At 47.4% G+C, this 24,748-nt stretch overlaps 1 protein-coding gene across 9 annotated transcripts in view; it reads left to right on the top strand.

Annotated features, from left to right (window-relative positions):
* FMNL2 (formin like 2) overlaps window positions 1-24,748 on the top strand; it is a 150,135-nt gene that overhangs the window by 101,449 nt on the left and 23,938 nt on the right. For all 9 annotated transcript variants that reach the window (XM_074910207.1, XM_074910204.1, XM_074910200.1 and 6 more), the window contains 4 exons: window positions 6,253-6,361; window positions 7,584-7,660; window positions 10,004-10,097; window positions 22,936-23,010. In XM_074910207.1, coding sequence (XP_074766308.1) covers window positions 6,253-6,361; window positions 7,584-7,660; window positions 10,004-10,097; window positions 22,936-23,010 — 355 coding nt within the window. The remainder of the gene's footprint in view (window positions 1-6,252; window positions 6,362-7,583; window positions 7,661-10,003; window positions 10,098-22,935; window positions 23,011-24,748) is intronic.

Genomic DNA, 24,748 nt, shown 5'->3' with positions numbered 1-24,748 from the left:
CTCGTGGTCCTTCCCTCTCTGGGCCTCGTCCCCTGCCGGCGGGTGAAAGCTCAGGGTCCCCACGTCCAGCAGACCCAGCTTGGAGCTTTCTCTAAGAGATCAGAGAAACCCAAAGTTAGTCGGAAGCGCCAAAACCTTCCTCTTCCAAAGTCCCTCTCTGCTGTCAGAAGGACACTCGTAATACAAACACCACCTCTTCCAAACCTCCAATGACAAAATTGCAGAAATGTGATCCAAACCCCAGTGAAAACCAGCAGTCCCAGCCCACGCAGAGCTGGGCGAGCTGCCGGCGGGGCGGTGAGGGCTGTCCCCAGCTCTCCTTGCTCCTACTCTGAGGGGGCCAGTGGAGACAAATGGGGGCACGGTGGTCTTTAGCAGATGACAAGATACAAATGATTGGAGAAACCAGCTGTAATTTGTATTCGTTATTAACGCAGCACATTAGAACTCTGTACCTCTGGACTGGGCACACGTCTTTGTTTTAAGCATGAAAGTCCTCCCATTGCAGATGGTGGAGATGGCAGGAGTTTGTCTTGAGATTCATGCTCACTCCCCATGGTGGAAAGGGCTTTTACTTACTTTGAGTATCCCAATCTGCAGGTCTTTGGTGTCAGCGTGAGGTGTTGACGCCCTCGGGTGTTTTTTCTAGGTCTTGGTTGTACAAAGTGCTGGATGAGTCTGGGACACACTGGACCTTTTTAGCAGTTCTGGCTGATTGCGTTAATGAAATCACGTGGACGTGGAGGCAGGAGTAGTTTAGCAAAATTAATTTCTTCAGGCTGGCTGGGCTGAATGGTCCTTTTCACCTTTCTGTGGGCGGCTGGTGGGTGGAAGCGCAGCCTGGGCTCCAGAGACACCATGGCAGTGCCTTTACAAGCACCAAATTAACTACAGTGTTAACAAATTGAATAAAAATGATGAATGAGTTATTTTTGATCAGAAACGTACTTCTGTTAGATCTGGACGAGAAAAAGAACCTTAAACCCTACTGCCTATTTTCAGCAGAGTTTTAGCCTCGGTTTTAACGGCTGTTGGTTTTCCCACGCGGGTGCAGTGTCCCGGCTGGGGGGAGGCTGGATCCTGCCTGCTTCCCCCTACCTCCAGCAGCACAGGCACGAAGCTGTGGAGCAGCTCCCTCCCCACGTGCGACATCCCATACCCACTGCTGGTGGCTGGCAGGAGGAAAGCATTACACGCTGCAGGAGCTCGCACATGGTCAGGCTTTCTGTTTCTGCTTTTTTCAGAAGTAAGGTTTTATAGTTCTTCTTTAAAGGAGGGGCAGAGGAAATAAAAGAGGAACCATCTGAATTTAATTACCAGGATAAATATACTCTTGGTGACATAATCTTTGACCTGCAGCAGACAGGAAATCAAAACCAACGATTCATCCAGATGCTCGGATCAGCCTAATGTTTAGTAACAAGAAATGAAATAAAAGCAAAAGAAGATCATCCGCCCTGGCTTGGCTCATGTCGCGTAAAGGGAGGTGTTAGAGCTACTGCCCTGCCTTTAGGAAGGAAACAAATAACATCAGGGGTCGTTGCGATTGCCACTAATACAGAGGAAGCATCTTGAGCCTTAGTTCCAGTGTGTAGAGTTGTCGTAAAAGAGTTTCTGTATAAAAAAATCCTCATTAATTCTTGGCATTCATGTCTCTGCGAAGAAATTTGCATCTGTTGAAGGGAAGCGATCTAAATCTAGGGCAGAATCCCATCTGTGCTAGAGATATTTTCTCTGCACTGCAGCTCTCGATTGCATATTCTGTGCCCGTGTCTCAGCCTAATTGTAAACTAAGAGGGGTGGAGGCTCTGCAAGCGGGAGGGTGTGGGCTCTGAGTGTCTCTGATTGCTGAATAACCCACCCCCGGCCGGGGACGGCGGGAGGACTGGGGTGGGGAGAGCACAGAGCAGGGTGTGCAGCCGGGGGCCGGAGCCGTCAGGGTCATCGTGGGCTTTGGGAAGGAAAACACAACAGCTACTTTGGGTTTTGACTGCTTGGCTGGTCAGGAGAATCCTCTGAGCAAACATCTCCAGGCTGCAAAACAGCCATTTGCCTGCCTGCGGCTGGACGGGACGTCCGCAGCCCCTGTTGGGTTTTTGGGGGGCTTCTCCACTTCTTCAGAATGTTGTCTTCACCTCCAGCCTTCCCTTGGGTGCCTGCGTTTTGGTTAGGAAAGCCCTGCGGGTAGTGAGAGGTGTAGAGGGGAACATCTCAGCCCGGGAAGGCTCCACCCAGGGTGAGTTCCAGGGAGGTGGGACCCGCGGTGCTGCCGTGTCCTGCTGCCCTGCGGAGTCGTGCTCCCCGAGGCTGCTTCTCCTCGCTCCCCGAGCAGCTGGAAATGCCAACTTCTGGCTTTATGGTCATCTTTTCTTAGTTTAAGGAGACTCGCTCCCATTTGTTGCGGCTGAGAAAACTCTGTCAGATGTTTAAAGACATTCTGATACTCAAGGAGTTGATACACCAGGCACTGAGGAAAACTTTTTTTCTTCTATCAGTCACACGATAAAGATCTAATTACGCTGCTTATTTAAAATTTAAAAGAAAATAATGTATGCAGCCTTAAGTAGTTTAAAACTGAGATAAATCATTGTAGGAATGATCTCTGTATGACTAGAAATGACTTTTACATCTTTTGATTGCAGTGTTTTTCATATTTAGTGAAATACGTATGGAAACACGCTAGTGCTCTGTGGTTACACGTTCTCCAGCCAACACTGGCAGCGCTTCCACACCTCCCAGTTCAGACTTGATGTAGGGCTCCCAGTTAGAGGTTGCACTGCTCCTCTTTTGTCTCGGGAAGGGAGGTTTGGAAGATGAATGTGCCCCTCCTCGGGGTCTGGTCCCCAAAACCTAGCTGCCGTGCTTTAACCACTCGCTGTTCTCAGGAAAACTAGGTCATGTTTCTCACAAACGTGAAATCCGTCTGCAGTGCCCTGAGCTGATTTATGCATTCATATATATGGGGGGAAAAAAAAAAAAAAAAGAAGAGCAGCAATTTGACTGAATTCTGCTTTGAATTTTGGGGTTTCTTTCATCTCGGCGCTCCTGGAAAATGAAAGCAAAGGGGAATAATTGCTGCAGCCTGCGAATGGCGGGCTCCGCGCGGGCAGGGGGGTTTCTCCGGAGCTCGCTGCCTGTTCCGCTCTCCTCCCGCGCCCGCCGGAGCTGCGGAGGCTCCTGGGGACACACAGCAAGGGTGCTGCTGGGCTGCGGTCTCTGCCCGGCACACCATGCCCCCAGACTCCCCCACTGCACCCCCAGACCCCCACCATGCCCCCAGACCCTCGTGCCAGCTACCTCACTCACTTTGTTTTGTATGTTTAAAGTGAGAAAGTTTGCAAGTACGGTGTCTGTGTCAGGGAGTGAGCTAGTGAGTCAGAATAACACTAGTCTGTTATTACTTGTTCACGTATTTATTTTTAATCTTTGCTATTAATAATAGTAATGTTAATCACTGATTTTCAAAGCTACACCTCTTCTTTAAACAAAATGAGTAGCACAGGTTACCCAAGTAACTGCACAGTAGCATCAGCAATAAGTAGGGCAGCCCCCCAAACGCACTCAAAATCTGCAGAGGAAAGAAAGAGGAAAAAAGTGAAGCGTGGTAACACCTCAGCCATGTCTGACGCCCTCTCTGATGCTGCCCAGGGCAGGACGTGCTTAGAGCACTTCCTCCGTACAAGCAAGTCAGATACCTAGTGATGTTTCTCCTGCTACGTGCTCCTGCTTCCAGCAGTCTGTAGATTCAGACATCCTGATCTAAGGATTGCATCTTGTGTTTAATAGTTCTTGATGGATTTTTCCTGCTGTGAACTGGTGTAAGTGCTTTTGGAGCCCGTGCCAGGCTCTGGGCTCCGCAGCAGCCGTGCTGAAGAGCTCCCGCTCTCCAGAGCCCTGTGTGCAGGAGTGCCTCGAAAATTGCCAGGTTTGCTTTGATCCTGTCACCTGCTAATTATATGGGATGCCACATACTTTAGGAGAAATAATGACAGATCATTCCCCATTGACTCCCTCCATGCCACACATGCTTTCTTGGAGTGTCGGGATGGTTCTCAGATGGAAAAGGTCTGCATATGCCCTGGAAGCTCTCCCATTCTCCAGCTCACCCTCTCACCCTGCCTTGGTGAGCATTTGCAGTTGGGCTTCACAGAATCAAGTGGGTTGGAAAAGCCCCTGAAGCTCCTCCAGCCCAGCCATGACCCTCCCCCTGACCGTTCCCAACTCCCCCAGATCCCTCAGCGCTGGCTCAGCCCGACTCTTCAACCCCTCCAGGGATCCCGGGGACTCCCCCCTGCCCTGGGCAGCCCATTCCAACGCCCAACAGCCCCTTCTGCACAGAAATCCTTCCTCAGAGCCAGCCTGACCCTGCCCTGGGCAGCTTGAGGCCATTCCCTCGGGGCCTGGCGCTGGGGCCTTGGCTCCAGAGACTCATCCCCCCTCTCTGCCCCCTCCTGGCAGGGAGTTGCCGAGGGCCAGGAGGTCTCCCCTCAGCCTCCTCTTCTCCAGACTGAACCCCCCCAGTTCCCCCAGCCGCTCCCCAGCAGACCTGTGCTCCAGACCCTGCCCCAGCTCCGTTGCCCTTCTGAGTACCAGCACTGATCTGTTTAATTTAGGGGCTGGAGGCAGAGCTAAGGATGCCGTAACCCCAAAACTTCCCCACTGCGGTTGTTTTTCTGAATCAAAGAGAAGAAGAGCCTTCTCTAGTATGTTCTCCAGGCTGCAGCGGTGGCACTGGTGGGCATGAGGCCAGCTGCACTTGTCTGAAGAAGCCTTCTTTGAACTGGAGATTGCATTTACTCGTGCAGCCAAACTTCATCTCTGAATTTCTCTTTCCTCCCATGGCAGAGTTGCTCTTTGCGTAACAAATGTCAGAATTTGCACATCACTGCATGTGCATTGTGTTATTTTTCTTTCTGTTTTCCTCTCAGCAGATTTCTGTATTTTCTTCCTCCATATTCAGGCCTGAGTGTGATAGTTGGAAAAGCAGAAGGATTACTGTGCCTGCCTAGAGGTTTCATTAGACTCTGAGCTGATGCCCTTCTGGTCTCTGCTCTCACCTGCATAGGTGTAAATCAGGAGCAAACCTCTGGGTGTGCTGCAGCCAGTCAAGAACCTGCCTGAACCTTCTCTCCAGGCTGTTTTTACCCTGTAAATTGGGGGAGCAGGATAAATATGTTTTTCCAACCCCAAACACCACCCTTCACCTTCGCTGTCAGTGTTGCCCACAGTGCTGCTGGCTGGGGCTGCTCCTCTGTGTCCCTGGCACAGCCCGGGGGGTCCCGCAGGCCCCCCCCAGTTTGGATGGGGTTTGTCCTGCAGTGTGCTGGTCTCAGGGTTCCCCACGGGCACCATCGGCCTGTTGTGGCAGTTAGGGAATCACTGGCAAAAGAGTTTCTTGACCGTAATAATCTTCTCGTTGCTTATCCAGTTTCACACACGTAAGAACATACATGTATTTTGTATGGTGGCCCGTCTCCTTGGCTCCAATTTCCTGTGCTCAGCTCACAAAGCATGTTTTTTCTTAAAGAAAATAAGCAGTATCTCAGGAAGAGCTGAAATGTGGTTTTCATTTACTGTGCCATAGAAATAACAGATTTAAAGATTTCCCTTTGTGTTTATTCCTTGTACTTATTTAATTGAATTCCTTGTTGATTTACCAGTTAGGGGTTACAATTAAAACAGTTAATGCCTCTTTTCTGAGGAAAGTTCCTAAGGGCTGTATTTTCCTCAAATAATTTGGAGGGCTTTCAGAAAGCTCAGCTGCAGAATAGAAGAGAGGCACCATTCTTACATGAAATGCAGCGGGAATTAATACATTTGCTGATGCCTACGAATGTTCAGTTCCATTAAAAGTCTGTGCCATTGCTTGGGCAAAGTAAAGTGCAGGGAAAAAAGAAAATCCAGCGTGCTCTTGCTTGAGGGCGAATCATTCTTTCCCCAAGGTGGAGTTCCCTGGTTTTGGATGGGCTGTGCTGCCGTGCCGGGTGGAAGGGCCGGGGCCGGCAGCTCGTGGTTTGCGCTGGCCCTGGGCTGAGCAGTGGTGGCCAGCAGGCAGACAGACAAGGAGCCCTGCCTCTGGAGCTTCCTAAGCTGCTAGTGGAAACAGCCCCTGGCCTTTTTTTCTGCTTTATTTGCATGTGTATTGTCCGATGGTTGCTGCAGAACTGAAAGGTGTCTGCATTTTCACCCATCCCTTAACTCTTACCACCTAAAAATAGTCTTGTGATTGACAAGAGCTGTTTTTGTTTGCAGGTATAACACCTTGCCAAGCCGAAGAACATTAAAAAATTCCAGATTAGTGAGTAAAAAAGATGATGTTCACGTCTGCATCATGTGTTTACGGGCCATAATGAATTACCAGGTATTTCCCTTTTTGTTCTTTTGGACCACGTAACTCTATTGTTGTTAGGACAGGGGAGGAAAAGGTTAGTGGTGAATTGTTAAGGTAAAACTGATGCAAAGGTTTAAATTCTTACTCATTTTTAGGCAGTGTAGCTGGGAAGCAATGTAACCTAGTCCTTGTGTACCCGTGCAGATGATTTACTACAGATCTGAAGACACACGTCAGTAAGAGCGTGTGTGTTGGGCCGGCTCCTGTGTGCAGCCATGGGCTCAGTTTGTAGCTACACAACTGAGGTTATTTGTCTCAGAATTTAATGCTAACACTTAGGAAATACAAGATTTTTTCCGAAGAGCTGTGCGCTGATGGAAAATCCAAGCTTTTGCTCTTGTTACGTGCTTCTGGCAAGGCAGTTGCAATAACTGCAGGTCAAAGAATAAACTAGACCAGAGCTAATCTTATTTTCACGACTTTCTTTTATCTTCAGTGGGATGCTGTGATCATGTGGCATGCCCAGGTAGCTTCAGACACTTGGGATTTTCTGCTAAAACAGTAACAGCTAGAAGTTACATGCTTCAAAGAAAGGCTGTGGTGAACACCTTTATTACAAGCTGTATGGCCATACGAGGTATCTCTAACACGGCTGCGTATATCAACTCTGCCCTTGGGCATAGCAGCTCCCTGGGATTTACAGTGAGTCTTACTCCTGATGGGAAGGATGCAAACAACGATCTTGTGCTAATAACCAATACAGAGTTTTCCAAAGTAGTTCTTTTTTCATTTTTGGAGTGTAAAGCCAGCAGTACTCGTGGATATGTGCATGATGCAGTCACTCTGTGGCAGCATGCGTGCTGGAAAACAAGTGATTTTGGCAGCTAAACTGCAATTTCTCTTTACAGAGTAAATGATGCACTTGGCTGTCAGAATGAAAAAGGGGTTGGAGGGAGGAAAGGACGAGCAGAGGGGTTGGCAGTCGTGTTGGAGCAGCTCTTGGACCCCGTTTTGTTGGCTGACATGGCCAAACCCATTTTTTTCACCACTGTTAGTGACAGAGAAGTTTTCAGGCACGGTGGTAAATGGAAATGTCCTGCCTGACTTGGTAAACTCGACGATGTTTTGTTTGACTTACAGCATTGTGCAAGACTGCCGCCAGATCTGTACACAAGATACGTCATTTGTTGGATTTTAAAAAGAAAAATTTCAGTCACAAAACTGAAATAATGTTTTCCCCTTCTCTTTTCAGTATGGATTCAATATGGTCATGTCGCATCCACATGCCGTTAACGAAATTGCACTAAGTTTGAACAACAAGAATCCCAGGTAGGCTGCGCTTGCTTTTAGAGAGTTTAAGAAGTAGGTAAGTTAAAGAGTACTTGGAAAGGGCTTCCTAGGGGTATGTTTATGCACAAACCTGTAGCAAAAATCAGACCTCATTCTGAATCGGATTAAATCTGTATTACGGTGCAAATAGATGAGCAGTTGCCATCTAGTTCCTTTGGTTTTAGGAGCTACTGACTCTTCAGCTGAAAATGTGATGCATAAGCACTCCAGCTCTATTGCAGTGCAAAGAAGACCCTGCTGATAATGAGCAGCTTAGCGTGGGATTTTCCTGAAGAGTAGGAAAATCTTCTTTATGGAATTTTGTCTGAAAGGTCCTTAGATTGAAATTTCTTCGGGTGAGGGTTTAGTTCTTGTTCTGTGCCACGGTAACAGTTTTGTAAGCGGGCAGTGGAACTGAGGGCTGCGGGGCTGTGTGTCCCCTCCTCTCCCCCCCACTTCATGACCCTGGCAGCCTCCTCCAGCAGAGCCTGGAGCCGCTGACCTCTTGCATGTCTTAACAAAACCAAATCTGAGGTACTGATATTTGCAAGGCAAAGAAAAACCAGGGCATGAGACTAAACTACACAGCACTATATATGTGTCTATACAACCTTTGCTTAGGCTGTCCACTTGCCTTAGAGTGCACTGCTTGAAGTCTTGCCCTGATGGAAGTAGGTGCTTCCTTCCTTTCTGTTTTTTAGCCTAAGTCAGCGAGCTTGGGCACAGGATAGATGGGAAGGATGTAGGAAGTTTATTGTTTTTATTATTTTTGGGGTCCTGTGCCTGGAGACCGGGTGATCAAGAGAGAGCCTAAGTTTTCATTTTTGAAAGAAGTAGATTATTCAGATTTCTGTTTATTTAGGGAAAAAAAAAAAAAGCTTTCAAATGTGGCTAAAATAATCTGAGGACAAAACGTCATGTTAGTCCTGTTCAAAACCTCGTTTGTTTTACCCTCATCATGCTTTTTGAAGAAACGGGAGGTTTGGGTGCTGAGGGTTGGCTGAGATGTGCAAAAAGGGAAGCAGGAGCTCTGAGTGATGCTGCAGAGCTGATCCTGGCCCCAGAGGAGGGATGTGGGGGCCCTGTCATCTCTGACTGTGCCCAGACAGGTGCCACCGACACAGCCATACCTGTCCTCTCCCCGTGCCACCCAGAGGGGTGGGCAGCCGGTGGGGGAGCGCTCAGGGCAGCCCCCCGGGCTCTCTGCTGACAGAGATCACCCCCCGCCTCGCTCCACACACGGCTCGTGGCCCACCCTTGGAGTGGAGATTCCTCAACATCTGTAGTAAGAACCCCTTGATCCTGTCTGAGAGAACTTGGATTTTCTTCTTGTGACAGGGAAAGAAATTGATGAGTAAGAATTGAAAATGATACATTTAAAATTTCCTAGGAAAGTGAACATTTTATCTGGTTTCCAAAGATAGCCTTGACACTTTGAAAGCCAAAAGGTATTTCTTTTTCTGTAACATCTGGTTTGAATCAGTGCTTTAGCATGAGACTAATTTCATATGTGTCTGCATGATTTTACTATCTGCTCAGAGCTCATCTGGCCATAAAGTCCTGTTGGTGCTTTTGCCTTATGTGAACCCTGTAAGGGAGTACTGGGGATTATTTACATTAGCGTTACACTGAGTCTGCTGCACGCTTTTCTCTCTGTAATCCCTTGTCTCCTCTCATTAATATGCCTGTGTTAGCACTGCTGTCAATCAGCTGCCCAGATTTCTGATTCAAGAGGGGAAAGACGTGCTAAGGCATCCTATACTTCAGCGAAACACGTCTTTTTTTTTGTCTTTTTTTTTTGTGGCTATGAATAATAAAAAATTATCATAGAAAATAATTCAGATTTGTATCAGGAAAAATACAGATTTGAATTATGAGCGCGTTGATTAAAAACTGGGCTCAGAGGAGAAGATGGCTGACTAACGGCTGATGTGTGGTGATCCAGGCTTGTGTAAAACTGCCTCCTCTCCAGGTCTGTGCAGGTGAACTCACCGGGAGTACGAGCTGTCGAAGGCTGACGTGGTTTGCCTTTACCAGAGTTATGCAACTGCCTTTGGTTTGCTTGAATTTCCACCAGTATAATCCATGATTTAAATTTTTGCATGTTTTGAGAAGTGTTAAACTGGGGGGAAAACTGCATGATCCTGGGAGAGACAAAATGCCCTGGATCAGATGGTGCTCAGCATCATGCATCTTGCAGGTTTACTAGTTTCAAGAGATTAAAAATACCCGGGATGCAAACTGGGTCTCCCAGTGTCTCCGCATCCCTTTTGCAAACAGGTTGAAAGAAAAGTGGCTCATCACATGGTGGTCACTGACTGTTGTGGTTTCTTTTCTTCACAGGACAAAGGCGCTTGTCTTAGAACTTTTAGCAGCTGTTTGCCTCGTCAGAGGAGGGCATGAAATCATTTTATCTGCGTTTGATAATTTTAAGGAGGTACGTTACTCTTTTCATTAGAATTTGATGCACCTGTCAGTAGTTCTCTCACGTGGCGTTGGCTAGAGCTTCCTCATTCAGCTAAATTTCCTAGAGTAGGGGTTTTCCATAAACCGCGGATTTTCTGTAAATCACTTTGAGCTGCAAAGAATCTGAGAGTGATGTTAATGCCATCATTTTGCACACTTGTCTTTAAAAGAGCCTTAATCCCAGCAAGATGAATCCAGACTGAAAATTGCTTCCTTTTCCTTTTGGTCAGTTGAGCTGTGTCCCTGAAGTGGAAAACTAATGGAGATCTTGAGAGCTTTACTCCAGCTCTTTTGTCTCTGAACACTTTTGTATGTTCTTAGATAAAACAACCAGGAACGGTGTATTAGATCTCCCATTTTCAGAGCCATTTACACAAGCCCTTGAACTGCAAAACTCCTGGGTTTACTCTCAGGAGAAATTTTATTTGCAAAGAAATTACAAAATCAAGTGTCTGTGAGGAAACGTCAACTGCTGAAATTAATACAGGTATTCCAAGTGTGCCAAAGTGGTGCCGTTCATGGGTGTTTATGTTCAAGCATATCCCTTGTGTGTGTACAGTGGTTAATGGGACTTGAGAACATTGTCTGAAGGTTCAGAAGCACTACTGTGAGAATCAAGTCCTAGAAAGCTGCTGTTCAAGTTTATTTTGAATACTAGATATATGTGTGGATTTATTATCAAAGGAAAAAATGAATCTAGACTTACCAGCTCAAAAAATTGTTAGGCTTGATGAGTCCCAACTGGACTTGTGCATGCTTTTCCTTAATGCTGCTGTTGCTATAAGCGGGTTAATGGAGGTGATCAACAAACCAAGTTGTGAATATTGTTTTTTTTTTTATTTTTTCTGCTTTGGGTATTAGTTCTGGTGGAGAGATACCAACCTCTGATTTCCAGCCAGTGTAAATATTTGCATGTCGTAGACAAATAACTGTATTTGTGAGGTGCTCGTTGTTACACAGAGCTAGAGCAAAAAGTTTGAAGTAATCTCCAATGTGGGCCTGTTGTAGAAACCTCAGCTTTGCAAGACCAAGCCTGTCTGAGATGCGAGCTGTGGTGTAGAGCTGCCTGGGCCAGGGGTAGTGGGACTGGCACGGCTGCTGGCGAGGCGTCCCCGGCTCTGGAGTGGAAGTCGAGTTGGAAGTATTGTGTAACCATGGAGAAAGCCTTGCTCCTGGGTCCCAGCAGAAGGGATGGTCAGAATATGGAAATGAGACATTCTGCTTCCAGCTGGGGCAAGGTCTGCAGTCCTTGAATGCAGGCACAGGGCTGGAACTGGAAATTGGAGTTTGGCTCTTTCGTTTACTCGTCGGTAGCCTTGGGTATCTTTGTCTTTGCACCTTTGTGAAGTGAAGGAACCACAGAAACAAATGCAGATGAGATTGTTCTGAAGAACAATTGGGTAATACGAGAGAAGCACTTCAAATAGGAAAAGCACTGTAAACATGCAAAGTCCAGTGTTGTTATTCCAGGCTTAAATTCTTCTAGCTTATTAGTACTCTATTATAGAAGAAATATGATTCGTTAGGGAGGATGGTGTGAGGGATTGCTGGTAGCTTGGGCAAATGGCTACAGCCCAAATACCACTGGTCGGGACGGTCTGTGAGGCTCCTTAAACGGGCCCTTTGCGTGTCACAGGGAGGGATGTGTCACGTCCCGTTTGCTTTCTTACCTTCCTGACATCTTTAGTCAAGGTTTTGTTCCTTCATTTTCTTCCAGGTGCTCTATCATCTCTCTTTTCTCCTGCTGACATTCAGAAATTCCTATGTAACCCGTTCAGTTTGTCTGCCATTACTTATTTATTCCATGCCTGTTTGTGTTTGATCGAGTCATTTGCTGTAGTGGAAGTGGCAGATGTTGCAGGTGAAGCAAGTGTGCAAGGAGAGGGGATTTTACCGTCCTCAAGTCTGCATTTAGCTGTTCTTCTCTTTATCCGATTATGCTGCTTATTTCTTGCTCTGTGCTGTTGTTTTCCAGTTTCCTCCTGGGCAAGTTTTCAGTCATGGTTTCAAGTTTTCATGTTTATAACTCATTTAACTGGCATATTAAACATTTCTGAGTTGCTGACATGTAAAGTACCCAGGGTTAAATTTCCAGCAGTATCCTTCCAATTTAAATTGCTGTAAGCTCAATAATATTTGTGTGGCTTCTGTAACTATGCATTGCAGGGCTGCCACAGCTTCTCTGTGGTTCTTTAATCAGACACTGCGTGCATATTTAGGACAGATTAGACTCGTCAAACTAGATCTCTGCCACTCTGTCTCCTTGCCATAAAATAACTTCAAAAGAAACCTGAACTCCCGCGTAACACTCACCCTGTAATAAAGTCAGTAGGGAAACCAGGATATTTCGGACCAAATTCTGCTCTCATTTACATCAGGGTGAATATCAAATATTTCATTAGGCTTTGAGCTTTGCTCTGATGTAAATGAAAACAGAATTTGGTTTTCGATGTCTGACTGAGCTGGAAAACCACAGCTGATGCGAATCTTTTCAAGAATTCTTTTTGAAAATGACTTTTCATTTGAAAATGAATTTTTCTTTCTGGCCGGGCTCAGGATGTTCAAATGGAGGACGGTTTGTTTTGTTAAGCTGTCTCTTGAAAATGATTCTTGTCCAGTTACTTCCCGTGAATCCCTGATTGTCGTGCGCAGGTTGTTTCTCTTTGCAGGGCTCTGTGCATTTACAGACATCACCTGGTGCTCGCTTTTCAGCACAAGGTTCAGATCATGTTGAACTTCTCCACACACAAACAGGGGGCTGCTTCAGAGCCACCAAGAAGTTCACAACAAACCAGGAGCTTGAGGTGGAGTTGAATAAAGCAGTACTCAACAGGAAAAGAAAGTCCAGAAGCGTTGTTACTGATGGGGAATGTGGAGCAGGAGAGGGAAGGCGTAGGTTGGGGTGGGTGGAAGGAAAGGCAGGTGATTGATGTGAAGTTCCTCAGAGCTGAGGAGAGCAGGCTTCACGCCATCGCGCTGGTGGTGGGAAACACGTGCCCCCTGTTTCAGGCCAATGAGAGGCAGAGCTGTTGAATTCTTTTTTTATTTTTTTTTTTTAATTTGGCCAAAAGGCAGGCAGGGTTACAATGAAATCCTTGTCTGTACTGTACGGAATGAATCAGGAATTTTAAGGGAGACGTCAGGATTAGTTTCTCATCCATCTTTGTATTCCTCCTTTGCGTTCTTTGTCATGTTGAAGGAGTTTGCATGTCGAGTACAAGCAGGGGATGGTTTAGGTCAGTCTCTTTCAGTGTATGTGTCTGCTTTCTGCAGCCTACATTTTGGGAGCTATTTGGCCTTGACACAATGGCAACTTTCACCTCTCTAAGAGAGAAATGCCCCAAAAGGTACACGCACCTTCTGGGTTTGGTCGTTCCGTCCAGGCCAGCGCAGATGTCGGGTGAATCATCCCATTTCCAGCCTAACTTCAGCTCATCCATTTTCAGGAGATCTTGATCTGGGCTAAACAGGAAAGAAAGTTCAAATTAAACAGTGAAGACCCTGTCCCTGCTTGTTCCTGGGCAAGGGGGATTTTTACACCATCCCATGCTTCTCTTTTCAAAGATGTTCCATAGATCTCATCGCTTTTGAAGTCCAGGTGCTGCTTAGCCCCTATGTCAAGATAAGCCTCAGCTGCTCAGCTGAGTTTGGACTTGCAGGGTGGTCAGGTCTTGGTTATGAGAAGCTCTGTTAGCCAGGAAGGCCAGCAGACGTTTTGGTTTGGCTGCAGCCACTCTCGGTGTCATCGGGCCTCAGAGAGCTTCGGAGATGTCCTGGTGCAGAAGTGAGGAGGTCGGGGTGGTGCTGGAGGCTGCTGCTCAGCAGGAGCAGGGCTCTGCCTCCAGCAAGCAGCTCCTGCTGTGCTCTGCAGCTGGAAAACTTCCTTTTTCTGAGTGATGCTTGACTGAATTCTGCTGTATTTACAGGAAACAGTTGGGAGTTTCTATGCCACAGGTAACCCACGGGAATAGCTGGGGCACTTGGCTATTCCCTTATTTTTTTGACACTTTCTGGCCTGTTGATGGTTCTCTTTGCAGCCACCTCTTATTCCCAGCACCTCGCTCTGAGGGTGGATGCTGTTTGGAGGGGATATCGCAGCCGTGGCTGGGTGAGCTCTCCGGCACAGCCACGACCCTGCCTTTACCCGCTTGCCAGTGGGCTTCCTTAGCAGCGTTCCCAGCCCTTTGTGCTTGTTTCCATGGATTTGTGAGAACTGGCTATGCGGTTTTATCCGAGTTGCCTGGGATTTGTGTTGCAGGACGAGCAAATGCACTTCAGCAGAATGCCAGGGGAAGAAAAGGAAAGGGGAGTGAGCCACGAGACAGCTTGGGGGGAGCTCCGAGGGTCACAGACCAGATGCTCAGAGCTTGTGCCTCATGTAAATTGAAGCAGGCTGAGTGCACTGTTGGAAGACAAGATATATTTTCCTGATGCTTTTTCAGAGTAGTTAATTCATTTTAATAGCGTGATTGTATGTGTGAGTATACAGAGAATTAAGCTGCCGTCTTTTACTGCCAACAGTAAAACTTTGTTTTACTATTCTTTCATTGCTGACTCCCCTTGCTGTTTCCTGAAAATGCTGGTTTGCATTTGCAAAAGCAGTTGAGCTGGAGCTTGGGTGTGTCGGTGTCCTTGAACCCTTCCAGGGAGGGGGCAGCCACAGCTTCTCTGGGCAGCCTGTGCCAGGGCCTCACCCCCCTCACAGGGAACAATTTCTGCCTTAGTTCTCATCCAAATCTGCCCTCTGTCAGTTTAACCCCGTTCCCCCTTGTCCTATCCCTCCCCCTGATGACGAGTCCCCCCCCTTCCCTGCAGCCCCTTTCAGCCCTGGGGGCCGCTCTAAGGTCTCCCCGGAGCCTTCTCTCCTCCAGCTGAATCCCCCAACTCTCCCAGCCTGTCCTCACAGGGGGGCTCCAGCCCCCCCAGCATCTCCGTGGCCTCCTCTGGCCCCGTTGGAGCAGGTCCGTGTCCTTCTGCTGTTGGTGCCCCAGAGCTGGACCCAGCCCTGCAGGGGGGTCTCCCAGAGCGGAGCAGAGGGGGAGAATCCCCCCCTGGCCCTGTGCCCACCCTGCTCTGGGTGCAGCCCAGCACACATTGCTGCCTCACAGGCAGTTTTTCACCCCCCAGCCCCCCAAGTCCCTCTCCTGGGGGCTGCTCTCCAGCCCCTCCTCACCCAGCCTGGATTTGTTCTGGGGATTGCCCCGACCCACGGGCAGGACCTCGCCCTTGGCCTTGTTGAACTCCATGAGGTTTGCGTGGTTCCCCCTCTGCAGCCTGTCCAGGTCCCTCTGGATGGCCCATCCCTTCCCTTTAGAGTATCAGCCACACCACCCAGCTCGGTGTCATCCAGAAACTTGCTGAGGGTGCCTCGATCCCACTGTCCGTGTCCCCAGGAAAAATGTTAAACAGCGCCGGCCCCAGCCCCGACCCCTGAGGCCGCCACTCGGCACTGCTCTCCCCTGGCACAGGGAGCCGTTGACCCAACTCCTTGAGTGCAACCACGCAGCCAGCTCTTACCCACCGAGTGAATACACTACGTTCTCCTGCAGACCAGTGCACTATTTAACTGGGGCCAGCTCTTCCTTGGAGCCCCTTCGCAGGGAGCCTGAGTGAGCCTGGAGGGGACCCTGACGATGTGACCGTGGCTCAGACTCCTCAGGCCAGCTCCGAGCTGTGCTCTGGGTTAGCTCTGCTTCACAGGAAAGTTTCTTACAGTGGTGTGCACCTAACAACATAATGCTTTGCCCATTATGTATCCATATTTATGTAAATACACACATATGTGTGTATATATATATATATATATATATATACACACAGCTTTGACTCTTGAGGAATGTTTGCTTATAGCCAGAGTCTCTCAACTTTTTTCTCTTTCGTTGTAGAAATCCTCACTGACAGAGCCAGCAGGCAAAGGTTTTAGTGCACCGTATATCCCCCAAAATACCTGAATTAGTCTAATTGGCTCAGGCAGTGTTGTGGGGTGTCCCTAGAAAGCAGGCGGCAAGATCCCCCCGGCACCACCTCCCGAAATAAACTCCTTCCCCAGTTCCGAGGCTGCACATTTGGTCACAGGCTATCACAGCATCACCAAACCTAAATGAGGATTCATTAGAGCTAAAGCACAGAAATAATGCGGAGAGGCAAGCTGTGAGCAAGGTTATGAAATCTGGTGAGAACATCCAGAAATAGAAATAACACAAAAGTTCTAGTTCAACAGATTTAAAGCTTGTTGGGGCTATGAGTGCAGAAAGCTGTTTCCTAACTTAGTTATGGCCTTGCTTCAAAATTGAAAATTTTTGTGGCATTTCTAGTTTGCTGTTTTATTTACATGGTTTACATGTTTTTCATTTACTGAAAGCGTAGCAGCCAATAAACAAAGGCTTCAGTAAGTTTACAGACACATTGAAAAAAAATCACAACCCTAATGCGATTGCATAATGAAAACAGTTACAAAGAAATTTGGGGGTTTTGTGCAAAGGCTATTTTCCTCAGCTTTAGTGAAGATCTGAAAATGACAGTTTTTGAATATACTTCACAGCACTCTGAACTAACATTTTAAGGAGCACAATCTTATAAGGACCTTATGCAGCTTTTTGTTAATCTCCATTTTAAACATAGGAGAATTTACTTCAATAACAACTAAATATTGCGGGGAAAAAAACAGAGGACTCTACCACTCTTTTTAATTTTTTATTTTTTTATTTTTAAAATAAGCACAATAGTAGTTTTAAAACGGGTCCAAACTGGGGAGGCAGGAGTATTGACTGGGATCTGTAGTGAGACAGAAAGCCAGCCAGAAATATTCCTGGCTCTCTGCAGGGAACACTTTCCGACTTTGGCTCTCAGCCAGCAAAGCAGTTAAATTGCTTATTATACAAGCATATACCAGAAGAATTGAATTTAGTAAGGTGAGTGTATGCTTGCGTGCTTCTCTGCATGGGAAATAATTTTAGTATTTAAAAATAAGAACAGAGTTGAGGTGCTTTTCCTAAGATGAACCATACCTTTCGAGAAACCACCTTGTTTTGCTCCAAGACAAGAAGAAATGCCAAAAAATAAATTGCAATTCAGATAATCCAGAAAACTTTTGGGAATCTCGTTGTCTGGTGATTATTCCAGCATCTGAACTTCCCCCTGTGCTGGGAAGAGAAGGGCTGACCTAAGTTGTTGGAGGCCAGGGGATGAGAGAGGCTCCGCTACACCGGCGCTCCCTCTTGTTTTAACACCAGTTTAATTGACTTACGTGTTTGCTGCTCAGAAATATCTGCCAGGTGAGAAGAATTTAAATCCCCTCACGCATCGCCTGGTTATGGCTATTAATGCTGAGCTTCCAGAGGCCGGGCTCGTCTGAATTGCTGGGCAGCGAGCTGGAAGGCGGGGGCATGGCAAATGAACCTCATTGTTTACCTCCATCAGTTTTCACTCCGGCAAAGTGAGACAATATTGTTCAGCCCTCGATTTTGACAATGCTTAATTCAGAGTCAGATTTCTCTGTTTGAATAATGAATGGCAGCACTGAAAACAGCAGTTCTGAATTATTCTTACAGGCCATTATGATAACACAGTAGTAGAAGAAACTGTTTGCAAGTGCTGGAAAACGTAAATGCATTTGTTGTCTTTTGCACTCCAGCAGTATTTTGAGAGTGCCTTAACCCTGCTGGTAGAGGAGGAAAAGGTATTTTAACCTAGTAAGTATTAAATAACTGTTTACTTAACCAGTAACTTATGGGAAAACTGATTTTTTTGTTCTTCAGCAAACTGCAAAAATGTCAGCATGATCAGTCCAAACAAAGTGTTCCTGTGGAGTGCTGCTTGCCGGTGGTGGGATCTGCTGATCACAGTGGGCTGTTGTGGGGGAGAGAAAGCCGGCATTGTGCCGCCGGACAAAGGAGCACAGACAGGAGAAAAGGTTCACAAAGGGTCCCATGAATTTTTGGGTTGCATATACATCAGGCTATTTCTAACCCCACGTGCAGTATGGGCTGCGTTCGTGTACACAGCACATATTTTCTGTGAAATCGTGCTACCGCTTCTCGCTCTTCCAGACCTCAAAAGGGGAATGAAGGAGGAGGGAGCAGCTTCAAACAACCTTCGGGCAGCACATGGTTAGATGGTCATTTTAACGTTTGCACTGACAGAATATGTCCTGTACTGCAAAGCCTTTGCTAAGGTTTAGGTATTTCAGAGTTGGTCCTTCAGAGGATAGTTTTCCCTGCCCTGAGGTCACTGCTGGCTGCCTTTGCCGTGCCAGACCTTGAGTGTCAATGCAGCCAGAATGATTTCATTTTCTGTGTGGCGTTGGAGACCACCAGGTGTTATCTGCTTCCTGGCAGAGGGACATTTGGTGAGTTGGTGAGCTTACTAATGCCTTTTCTACCATGAGCTGTCATCTCTCCCCTCCTTTGCTGACAGACGGATGCTGCACCGAGGCAGTTGCTGTGCCTGGACAGGGCACTTCTCTCAGGCGTAGGAGTGTCACCCCTCCAGATGTGGAGGAGATAGTGGTCTGGCAGCCGTGCCTCACACTGCGCCTTCTGCACCGTTGGCCAATGAGCTGCAGCTCCAAACCCTGAAATCCTGCCCGTGTTGGCTCCTGTGTTCGCTGCCGTCTCCGCCTGGAACACGCTGTATTTGCTTGTGGCGAGGTTTTAGTTACGAGTTCCATCCTCCAACAAAATGAGGTGGTGCTTTGTGGCATTAGGTAACTGAGGTAGGAGGGTGATGCACATGAAAACATCTTCAGTTTTTCCAAAATACCCTCGTTGTCTTTTGCTGTCTGCCCAGGTTGCCTTTCCGGAGAATCTTACAGTAATCCAGCTACATGAGCAGGAGCAACGCGAGTGTTGTCAGAGTTGAACTTGGCTCTTGGGTGGTCTGGATGTGAACTGTGTGACCTGAGAGCATTGCCAGGTGGATATGGATATAATCATCGCTAAATTTTTCATAATGGAGCCTTTTGCTTCCTTATAGGATTGTATTGTACCTTTGTAATAGGTCTGTGATGGGTTTACTTCATTAGCACCCAAAGCCTTTCCAGAGAAAGGATCCTTTGTGGGTGGTTTTCCATAAAGCCATATTGTTCTTCTAGAATGACGTGGGCATAATGCAACCTAAAAAGTTTTTTTTCACAGCCTAAGTAGAGACTTTTTATAGCTGTGGTAACTCATTTAATCTTGCTTCTTACACAGAATAATGCTAATAAAAGAAAGATCAGCCTTTCTTAGTCCCAGCCATACTTTCAAATGACAGACCTTGGAAATTTATTCAAATATAAACGGCAACATATGGTTTTATGTGGTGGGATTTGATTTCAGCATTCGTCTTGGATTTTGGCCAATCTTCAGGCTGTAGGCTTCATCTACAGTTTCACTCTCTTTAATCTTCCAGGATAAATTATATCATTTCATGAAAGTCAGCTCGCTGTCTCTTGAAACACACATGTTCCCAGCACTGACTCATCTGATGATAGTGTGAAATATCTGCGAGCAGCCACCGAAAGCCGCAGGTTGTTGTTGCTTTTCCTCTTGCTATCAGCTGCTGTATCCCAGCCAGCCAGGCCTGCTTGCGTCCCGGCATCGGCACTTCTCTGCTGGGGCTCTATCACCCTGGGTTGCTCCTTAATTTAATTAGTCAGCCATAAATGGCTTGTAGTTGTTTATGTCAGCTTTTCTCATCCATGTGGAACAGTTTACATTAGATTGCTCAGAAATCATCCTTCTGGCTTTTGCTGTGGAGTGATCGTATGCACCATTGTTACCTTGGTTTCCGTGATCTGTGATTTTGTTTAAATGACTCAATTTTTTTCTTAAGTGGCTGCAAGAGAGATGCAATTGTTCAGAGCTCAAAGTTGAGATGAGCCTACTTTTTTTTTTCTTTTGCTGTGTTGACTCCTAGCAGTTTTGTGGGGAGGGGAGAGTACAGAGACTGCTGGAAGAAGCTGGTTGAGCTGAAATACTGCCCCATTTACTATAGTAGGAAAAAACTGGCTTGGGATAATAATGTAGGGATGAGTGTATCTAAGCAGCCTGTGGAGCAAGTGAAGGAGAGGGCTCCTTGGGTCTGCTTTGAGCAGGAGCTGGATCGGGCCCAGCGTACGCCTCCAAAATCAAATTATATCGGCGGGCAGCTGCCGCCTTTGACCCGTACAGTGCCAGTCAGTTCCTGAAACTCGGCCAGATTCTGGTTTTCTCTTTGGCTCTTCTTGACGGAGGCCGGCCTCTTCGCAGCGTTTTGTCCCTTCTCCTGAAAGCCGAGTTGCTCCTGCGTGGAAGCGTTTGTGTCCCGGGAGGGGCCTACACCGCAGCAGAGCTGTAGGCCTGTGGGCTGCACCCTGCTTTTGGGGCGCCCTTGGTAGGAGGGTACCTGGTAGGAAATTCATGGTGAGTGCCCAGAGTGGGTCACATTGTTCTGCGTTCAATGAACTTGAGCTGCTTTGCCACGAAACGGTTCCTGGAGCTGGCTGCGGCGAGTGGGAGAGCGGGGCGGGATGCCTCACCTCGCTGCTCTGACCATCAGCAACGTCTGTGCAGCGTTTGGGCTTTCATCTCCCAGCAAGGCCATTCCTGACGCTGTAGGGAGGGTGTAGGAGGGTTACTCCTGAAGAAAACCCCAAGATTAGGCTGAAGATTTACAACCTGAAGCTGAATAGCAGGGGCCTTACAAACTCACCCGTCCTTTCCATGTCCCGAGGACCACAACGTGCTTCACCCCTTGTGCAGCTGCTGGCCAGGTGATACCAAAGAGATTTGCTCCATCCACGAGTGGGTCAGTCTGGGCTCTGTCTTACCCTATCTTAAACCTTAATGTGTGCTTTACCAGCCTGGTGCAGAACCCACATAAAGGCATTTAATGCTTTAAAACCACTTTCACAGCATAGGCTGTGGAGAGAGCTGAGTCCTTTGGGTTAAGGTCATGATAATTTGCTTGACCAACAAGTGTAATCTGTTTTTCATGAGGAGGGTGCATGCTTTGTTGTTTAAGCGTTTCTATTCTACCTTGTGAGTCTCTTAAGGTTCAGCTGGAAACATTTAAATACAACTTTAGCAAGTGTTTGTGTGTGCTTTGAGCGCCCTGCCTACCAGAGGCTGTGCAAGTGGGGGTCGCTGAGCCTGCTCAGAGCCCATTAGTTGCAATTTGTGGTATTGTGGCCATGAATATTGATGGTAATGTTATCAAATAGTTCATCATAACCAGTGTCCCCGTCCTCTCGCAGAGACTCAGTGGCAGAATTCCCATTGACGTCAGGTACTGACCACAAATATCTGAGTAATGACCCAGTTGTGGCAGTTTTGCTTAGGAATGACAGAAGATGTATCACATACACCGCAAGTATGTTTTATTCAGTCATAACAGACAGTGGAAAGCGTGGCGAGAGGTCACCCAGCAGGCCACTACTCACAGTGCTTTGCAGATCCTGGGATCAGCTCAGTTTAGGTCCCGCTCAACTCTGTGTGGCTTCAGTGCAGTCTGCTGGGTGCCCTAATCTTTGTGTAGGTACACGCTGTAATGTAGGCACTGAGAAAGAGAAAGCTGATGTGGGAATAGGAATAATCATGCATACTTTGTGAACAATTTGCTTTTGGGGAGTATCTAAAAACCCCAGTTGGGGATTTGGTCTCCTTGTGGGAGACACAAGTGTAGAAATATGTACAAAGAACCGGCCGCTGCCTCAGAGTTTCTAAAGAAGAAGTAGCCAGTGCTCCCGCCAATCCTTAATTACCATTCGTTGGCTAATTTCACATAACTACCGGGCCACGAGCTGGTTCTTCGGGGCAGGAGCAGCTGATGTCTCAGAGGGGAGTGCTGCTGGCAGGGTGACGGGCCCCCAGGGACTGGTCGGGTCGGAGGTCCCGCTGCCGTGTCCCAGCCCCTGATCGGTGGCACCCAGCCCGCCCGGGACACGGGGCCAGGTGGGGTTGAGGAAGGAAGGAGCCTCTTGGGCTCACCGAGGGGTTTGTTCCTCAGCAGAAGGGAAGTTTCAGTCCTCCAGATGACCAGACTCTGCTTTTCAGGACCTTTAAGAACAAACCAGCTTCTTTGGGAGCTTCTCCTGTCCCTCTGCAAACAGCCAACATCTGAGGAGGGCGAAGCTGGGGACAGCTTAGCAGGGAAACGGGTGCACGTCCTGGTGCTCACCTCTGCTCCCTTTTGCCTTGCAATTTATTTAATATTTTGTGATTTTGGCGTGGATTACTCCAGATCGTTTGTGTGCTGGGAAAAGCAGGACTGAGCCAGAGAAGCTACTGGGAAGTAATAAGATTTAAACAATATCCTGAGACCTGCTTTATCTTTAATCTTATTTCTCCCTCAAGTTGCTTGTGTTTCTCGCCAACACCCCTGTATTATGGCTCTGTAATTCTGACCAGCTGATAGTTACGCTGATGTGTTTCCCTCCTCATTTAATCGGTGATAATTTTTTTTTCCTCCCTGTAATTTATTGTTCTTCGTAATTACATTATATTGCAGTGGAAAGCCAGTTCCGAACAGTGAGAGGCCGAGTCTTCCCATGGCATAATCTGGTGCAGTGCAACTCTCTTGCTTACATTTGTACCATCAGAGGGTGTGATTAATTTTTTAGGGGAAAAAGAAATATAAAGAGTTATGTTATAATTGTACCTGACCCCGTAGGCTTGCAGGTGTTCACCTGTGATTGCCCTGCTGGATTTGTCATGAAGAAGAATATTTTTAACAAGAGAGGAATCCTGGACGGAGAGGTTTTGGGCAAGCAGATGAGCTGCTTTTTAAATGTTTTTCGTACTCTCTCCTGCAAGCTGTAGTTTAACAGACACGTGGTGATTCTTTTGTAGGTATGTGGAGAGAAACAGCGCTTTGAGAAGCTGATGGAGCACTTCCGAAATGAAGACAACAACATTGACTTCATGGTGAGTGCTGTCTACCATCAGCAAACTTCGGGTTCAGTGTTCAGTGTCCCGTCCTGCTGTTGTAGCGATTTCTCTGCCTCCTGATCCTTGGTCTAAAATTACCACGGTACCATTATTTCATATCACAAACTACATAATGTGCGTTTCATTTTTAGCTTCCGTTCAGTTCAAGAAATGCCTTGAACCGTAGTGAAGGTAAGAGGAAAGTGGCCTTTTGGTTCCGTGTGCTATTTCACTTGCAGCTTCTGCAACAGCAAGATGCGTGTGGTGTCCGTGCGCCAGCATCCTCAGGGTCACAGACAGGGAAGTGTGGGACAGACTCGCTGCAGCTGCTGTCTGTCCTTATCTGCTGACAAATATAGCTGTCGTTTGCACCACTTCTGGTTCCATATGCATGATTATTCACCAGATCCACTTCCCCTGGAGCACAAGAGAGAACGGCGGGAGAGGAAGCTGTGGCTGGCACCCCCAGACCCCAGTGCCAGCTTGCACGGCGGCACCACGTGAAAGGCAGAGCTCGTGGCACTAAGGATGAGCCAGCTGGTTACGTGTGTGATATCAGAAATACTTCTGTGTCCATTTCTTTAAAGTCTGTGGCAAGGGAGTGCTTGTAGCAGGAGCATGAGAAGTTTTAAGTCCTGGTTTTAATTAGAAAACCAGTGCTGGCATGGTCAGTGTGGTCTCCCTTGCGTTGCTCATGCTCAGTCCCTCGGATCTGATGTGGTTGTCTGAGGTGAGAGCAGAGCAGGAGGGCTTCCCACCTGGTCACTCTGGCCGGTCTGCTGAGGCCTCTGTTAAGCATCTGTGACACTTTATACTGTTCTAGTGCTGGGCTTTGTGTTAAAGACCTCTGTCTGCCAGGAATTAGGTGTTAAAGCACCTGGCATGGTGTTTCCCACAGGCTTTGAAGACTCCCGATGGCCAGGGCAGGCTCACACCCTGGAGCAGACAGCAGAATAACAAGGAGGTGGTGTGCATGAGATAGGATGACCTCTTTCTTGTTTGTTTGGTTTTTTTTAAAAAAAAAGTTACAGTGATCCCTGCAGTTTTACTCATGTTAGCAGGCTGCTCTCAGTAACTCTCTGACATGTTACAGTTGGTTTGGTTCCTTATTACTGCAATCCCAGTAAGGACATGCTGGTGGTCACAGTATACATTAGTATTCTCAGATGTACATACAGTTTAGTCTGTGATTTAACAGAGAGATTTGTCAGTCCTCAACACGCGACTCTTAGTCATTTTTCCCATGCTGACAGGGAGGGGTAATCATATCTGGGGAGCAGGAGAGTAGCACAGCTCAGGGCAGGCTGGAAGCAAGGCCGTGGCAGCAGCCTGCAGCCAGCCACCTCGCTGCGAGCAGTGTGATGTGTCCACTCTCTTTAAAAAAAAAATCATCCCTTGTCTTTATTTAAGATACGAAATGGTGTATTGTAAGGATATAACAGGAAACATGCCCGTGTGTGTGTGTCTGTACAAGCCCCGTGAGCTGTGAATATTTGGCATCCAACTGGACACCCTGTAAGAAAATCCACTGGCTGCTTCCACCAGCTAAGGGCTTGACTGTACGACAAGCCTAAAGCTGGAAGAGGGAGCTCATGACAAATAATTTGTCAGATCCACTCATTCCTGTCACCCTCTGGCCCCCTCCATGTGCTGCTCTGATGCCCAGGGTGGACATTTCTCCTCTCCACGGGGCAGGATAAAACAGATGCTGGAGCCCAGCCTCCAAGACGTAACA

The sequence above is a fragment of the Athene noctua genome, chromosome 7, assembly GCF_965140245.1.
Source record: "Athene noctua chromosome 7, bAthNoc1.hap1.1, whole genome shotgun sequence".
NCBI lineage: Eukaryota > Metazoa > Chordata > Aves > Strigiformes > Strigidae > Athene > Athene noctua.
The sequence above is the reverse complement of the archived record's forward strand: the minus strand, read 5'-3'. Positions and strand labels throughout refer to the sequence as shown.